Source organism: Saccostrea cucullata, unplaced genomic scaffold (genome assembly GCF_032062105.1).
Source record: "Saccostrea cucullata isolate Sc308-1 unplaced genomic scaffold, CSIRO_AGI_Scuc_v1 ctg6252, whole genome shotgun sequence".
In the NCBI taxonomy this organism is placed as follows: domain Eukaryota; kingdom Metazoa; phylum Mollusca; class Bivalvia; order Ostreida; family Ostreidae; genus Saccostrea; species Saccostrea cuccullata.
Genome location: NW_026936333.1, coordinates 22256 through 28255, shown reverse-complemented (window position 1 = coordinate 28255; position 6000 = coordinate 22256). Strand labels below are relative to the sequence as shown.

At 30.6% G+C, this 6000-nt stretch overlaps 1 protein-coding gene across 1 annotated transcript; it reads left to right on the top strand.

Annotated features, from left to right (window-relative positions):
* The first annotated feature begins 2590 nt into the window (after nt 1-2590).
* On the top strand, nt 2591-5095 carry LOC134245374 (uncharacterized). The gene is made up of 4 exons (XM_062727664.1): nt 2591-2635; nt 2991-3099; nt 3891-4045; nt 4950-5095. Exons 1-4 carry the CDS (start codon nt 2596-2598, stop codon nt 5075-5077), a joined length of 432 nt encoding a protein of 143 aa, XP_062583648.1. The 5' UTR covers nt 2591-2595; the 3' UTR covers nt 5078-5095.
* The last annotated feature ends 905 nt before the right edge of the window (nt 5096-6000 follow it).

Below are 6000 nucleotides of genomic sequence, written 5' to 3'. Positions count from 1 at the left end.
GGAGAAGTAAATGTAATCATGTTCTGTCGAACGGTATATTTATTAAAATCTCAAACGAATTAATATCCTGATTAGAAGTGTGCAATGACGAGACTTTAATCTAAAAATAACGCTTACCTGTTAAATGTTCCGTTGTAGTATGGTAAATAATAGTTTATGTTCCGAATTCCTATTACGATCATCTTTATATAAAGAGATTTTTAAATGTCTAATTTCAAATAGATTCACAAATGTAATTTATACTTAACGAGTTATTTTAAATTCGTTTGATCGATAAATTGTTTAAAAATTATTTTACATAACAATAGGACTTTGATCTGTGCTAAAACTCGCATATGTATTTTAAAGATCTCAGTAAAAAATCCAACAAGGCACAAAAACAGAGAGAAAATAATATGAAGTTGTGAGCAATTTCAAAATAGAAAATCTGTTTTTATCAACATTTTTCTAGACTGTTACATGAAAGAAAATATTCTCATGGGTATTTTTTTTTTGTAATCACATTATTAAGCTCGCATTTCACAAGGAAACAACATTTATCCATCTACAGCTTTCTTATTTGAGTTTACATTATTCGAGTGCAAAACATTGTATGCAATTAACTTTTAAAATTGAGTATATTACCTTTGTCGTCAAAGAAACACAAATTATTGTAATTAGATATCTATAACTCGATATTTTTTCTGTACTCAAGAATTTATCCACTTTAAGAGACACTAAATATAATGTCCACCAACCGCTCTTTGAATCATTTGGGAGTTTATAGTTTTTGCCCAGTCCGTCTCTCTGTCTGTCTATTAATTTGTCTGTCTGTTTATCCGCAAAAAATACCTTACACATTACTTTTGATTTGATGGGGGTATGGCTTTCATATTTCACTGTATTTCTTGTGACAAGAATTTTCTTCGGGTACCACCAATTTGATCTGTTAACCCTTGACCTTAGAGTTTGACCTATTGTAAACAAACCAAACTTTAATCTAAGCCACAACCTATGAGCAGATGGTACTAGGGCTTTAAAATTCCGCAGGTGTATTTATAGAGACGAGACCTTTCAATGGCTATAGCATCATCTCGGGTCTTTCCGTCAGAGGTTGTAGATCACGGTATGTTAAATATTTATGCATTTCCTGTTTATTTGAATATAAGGTAGATGGAGTTAGAAGTCCATTTTATTGTACATTTTAGGTAAAATCATTACATTGAATAAAGTTAAACTCCATATGCCACAGATAAAAGGTCTCCATGCATTTATTTCAAAGATCGTGAGAAGGGAGGGTAGTCATGGCGTCTACCATATACATTCGAGGTCGTTTTTGCGCTCGTCGGAAAGGCACGAGAAGTTGCCATTGCTTTCAATGGGTCTAGATATGACCTTATCTTGATCTCAGAGTTTGAGCCACTTTGATAAATTTTAACCTTGGTCATAACTTGTGAACAAAAATACAAGGGCTTTCATGTTTCATATGTGAATTCCTTGTGAAAAAACCTTCCTTTTGATACTCAGACACACTATTGACCTTAAGACTTTGAATTTGACATGCATTTGAAAAACTTCAACCATCGACATATGCAATCAGACTGGGGCATCAGTATTTCACAATCACATCTTCTTACTTAATTATCTTTAATTTGTAGATTCAAAATTTTTCTTTTGAGTATTTATTTCTAAACAAAGAAGGATCAATATTTAGTAAAATGACTGGATTCAAAGAACGTCATGGAAGGTCGTGGTCTCTGAAGCCTAGAAGAATTCCAACATTTACAATGACATGTTACATTGACGAATAGTAAGGATTTAGTCGATCAAGCAAATGTTCTGAAAACTGATCATCTATTCAAATACATTTTTACGATCAGTCGTAGTCTATAGCTTGGTCAGTTTTCACCGGATGTAAGCGTGTTTAAAAAGGTATCACTGTTGGAGCAATATATATCTTTTTGTTATCTTTTGTAAAGTTATCCATAAAACGTCTAAGAAAGCGGAAGAATCAAATTATCATGCAAGATGACGAAACCTGTTTACGTGAATAGCGTTTTGGAAGTGTCACTTTGCATAGTTTGTAATTTATTTTTTGCTCAACTTTCATATATAGAACTCCCATCGGATCGAATGTATATACTCTATAGTTATTTGATGCTGGACAGTATAAATCTGACAGGGTTTTGAAAAATTTACCATATAATTCTGAACATACAATACACATAAAAGTTTCTATAAATGAATAAACAATCCCCCCAACTGTTATTAATCATTTTCAATGTTAATCAAGCCTTACATAATTTAAATCAAAAGATATATTTTATAACTTGATAAATTATCTGATATATTTTTTTATTCAAATAAAAAAAAGTGGTATTTGAGTCTTTACTTATCACAATAGATATGTACAAAATAAATTTGCCTCATTGACATGTAGCCAGTTATATCCTGTTACTGCTGATAAAATTTACAACACCTTATAATGTTATCTTTTGATATCATATTTATATCTTCAGGACTATCACAACACGTCACACAATGAAGTCAAATATTGTCTGTACTTTTGTGTTGTGATGACTAGATGATGTTTGTTGGAGTTTAGTATGCTTAAATATGATGAGGACGTTACTCGTTTTATTATTTTGTCTAAAAAGTAAGTAGTTTTAAATGTTTGGGTTTTTTTTTTGTCTAAAAAATAGGATAAAATATGTGTCCCATAAATTCAGTGAAACATGTGCAGGATAGAATTGATTAGATAACACTTTTTTATTTAAATTTTATCATTATGAACCTTCTTTTTAAATGGATTTTGGATACATCTATAATATATATTTTATGAAGCAAAAAATATTGCTAATGTACATGTATCTAACTGATTAACTGAATGATTTTCAGGTGTAAGAATTTAAATAATCTTTGGATAAGTTAATATTAAATACATGTAAATGGAATTTTAAGTGGATATTTTCTACCTATCAATTTTTAGTGATCAAATAATTACGTTTCAGGTGTTTATTGTGATCTCTGCTTCAACAAGTTTACTGACAACACATTCTACTGCCAGTCAAGATGCTGTGATTATCAATGTTGTGTTGCCTATGATGACGACAAAAATTGGTAAACCCCGAAAGTATATGAGGATTAATTACTGTAAAATCACATATTTTCAAGGGTCAAACTTTTGTGGTTTGAGGAAAATATATTGATTCATGGGGATTCAATTTCGAGGTTGAAGAATTATTCAGTAGTAATATATGTGAAAAATTGCATTTCTTGGTGGACAAAAATTCGTGGGTCTTTTCATGCCTTGAAAACAACGAAAATTAAACCCCCACGAAAATGAATAATTTCACAGTATACCATATACATGTATATTATTTTTAAAAACAGTAAACATACATTCTTGGTCGCTTTTAAGAGAGAGAGAGAGAGAAAGAGAGAGAGATGTATGTTTATATTTGGTTTATAACTTCAGTAACTGTTTTGATATGCATATTTTTTTCATATGCACTCCGGAACACATAATTTGCATATATTAGACAAAATAAAAATTGTAAAACAACTATAAAATAAGTTTTATATATTGTTGTTGCCCTGTTTATAATATGTACTTATGAACATATAAATACGTATATATTAAATCTACTTTGATAAAGTATAATAAGAATAAACTTTTAGCACACGTTTTCCAAGCCAAGAGTGCACGGATATTACATACATGTAAATGTACTTTATTGATTTGTGTCCTACAAGCAATCTCTGAGTTAAGTTTCTTTTCTCGATCGCAGAGCATTTTAGACGACACTGTTTATTTGAAAAAAATTAAATTCATCTAACATGTTAAACTGTATGTATTCTTCTTTTATCTCAAGTTATATTTAAATGAGATAAAAATTTTAAATTAACAGGAGCAGTGACGAGGTAGCGGGAGCAGTCGTGGGAACACTGTTAGGAGGGACGATATTAGTTCTAGTTATGATATATATAGTAAGGAATTTCTGCTTAAGGAGACCCAACTCTCAGTCAGGATTTACAACTACCAGGATTGCTATCATAAGTAACGGTATAAATGCATCTGAGGAATCCATTTTTTTATATCAGTTTCGCTTGAAAATTGTATCAAAAGACTGGGCTATAATTAATAATCAATGATTACTTTTAAAACATCCCTTCAAAAAAATAATGGAAATACAGTACATTAAACTGTATGACAATCGAGGTGACCTCAGATTGGTCAGATTTCCTTATTTATGTAGCATTACGTCACTTGCTTATATGGTGTTTATGTCTCTTAGCTTCTCAACCTTGCTCTTAGTTCGATCAATTTTAAAAAGACAGGCTACTCAGTGATAAGTTGATGTTACAGCGATTTCAACATGCTCGTTTAAAGTCGGTATTTCGTAAATTTTATGGTCGTTATAATGACCTTATTTGCAAATATTACGTATCGTGGAGTCGTAATTTATCTTGTTTCATACAAATTATTAGCCATTTGATTTCATACTGAGTCGACCACCTATAGTTTTATCTTCCTTATCAAATCATAGGGCGCACGGCGGGTGTGACCTGTCAACAGGGGGTGTTAATTCTTTCTTGGCATTTGACCCCATCTCCTTGTTTTTCAATTAATTGTATTATATATACATTTATTTTTTCATTGATCACTGTTCGTTATCTTTTCCTTTTGTATTATTTCAAAAAATATTACAAATGAGATCCTCCATTCACTTTGACTTTTATGCTTTCGGACTTATTTCAAGTGTAATGAAAAATAAAATTCAATGCTTAAAACAAATATGCAGTTGCAATCCCTAGTAGTTAGATGAAGCTCGTTTAGCTGTGCTACTTATCTCTAATATAGATTTTAAATTATAAAATTAATAAATATAATTCTAAGAGGACTTTTATTCTGTAGTTATAACGTAGAAGTTTGAAATGAATTTTTAATAAAATAAAGCTTTATATAGGTCAAACAGAGCAAATTCCAATGCAATCAACTGCGGGTAAGTTGTCAAGATACCCACCATCCTATGAGGAATCACAAGCTACTGTTATAGGAAGGACAACATACACGAGATTCCAGGACGAAGAGTAAAACAGAGAGAGAGAGAGAGAGAGAGAGATACTTGTGCGGGGATTGGGGTTGTTTCCATGTTATCTACTTTACAGTGTAATGTTGGAAATATAATGACTACATGCTTTTGATACATATATGTTACTTAAAAAAACTTCAGTGAATATATGATGAGTCTACCAAAGATTACACATTTATCCTTATTTTTTTCAATTCATTTTAGATTCATTATGGTATTTTTCTTGAGGATTTATTCTATCAAATGAAGTGAAATGGTGTATTTTTAGGGTAAATTACCAAATAACAAGCATTAAAAGCTAATAGTTTTGTTGATGTTTCTGGTAAACATATATGATATTGTTTCCTTGGAAAATTTCAACCTTTACTCTCATTGGAATGTTTTGTAAATGATTTTGTTACGCAGTGCATGATGCATGTATATTATGTTTAATAAGTGCAGTGTAGATACTATATTAAATATCAGGATATTCCTTCCAGATCACGAGTTCTCGAAAGGTTGGTCGATGCATAATATGATAACTGAATAATGTGTTTGAGTTTTACACAATTTTATGTTCAAATGCGTATTGTATAAAACATTATCACTAAAAGCTAGAAATTCTCTACTGTTTTTCCAGTTTTTAAAGCGAATTGTTTACCTTTGTGAAATAGTATTTAAGTACACAGGAGTAGTCTTTCCTTTATGTCGATCAAGGCTTCATGCATGAATACATTAAGTTAACATGTAACTTATCGAAGATATTTGTTTAGAGTACATGATTGCTCGAATTGCACTGTATGCAGTATGAACTGACCAGTACATGTTAAAACTAAGACTTCAAATTAAAAGACATTTATCGAATCTGTACTGTTACACAAAGTTGCTTTTCTGTACTTTTCAATTTTTCTTTAAGTTCTTTTCTTAAATTATTTTATGTTAATGG

Bases quoted from the DNA above. Each gene is read 5' to 3' on its own strand.
- LOC134245374 (XM_062727664.1), top strand. From the start codon at position 2,596: ATGATGAGGACGTTACTCGTTTTATTATTTTGTCTAAAAA. The intron at 2,636-2,990 runs GTAAGTAGTTTT...ATTACGTTTCAG, and splicing joins TTTATTATTTTGTCTAAAAA to GTGTTTATTGTGATCTCTGC. The intron at 4,046-4,949 runs GTATAAATGCAT...AGCTTTATATAG, and splicing joins GATTGCTATCATAAGTAACG to GTCAAACAGAGCAAATTCCA.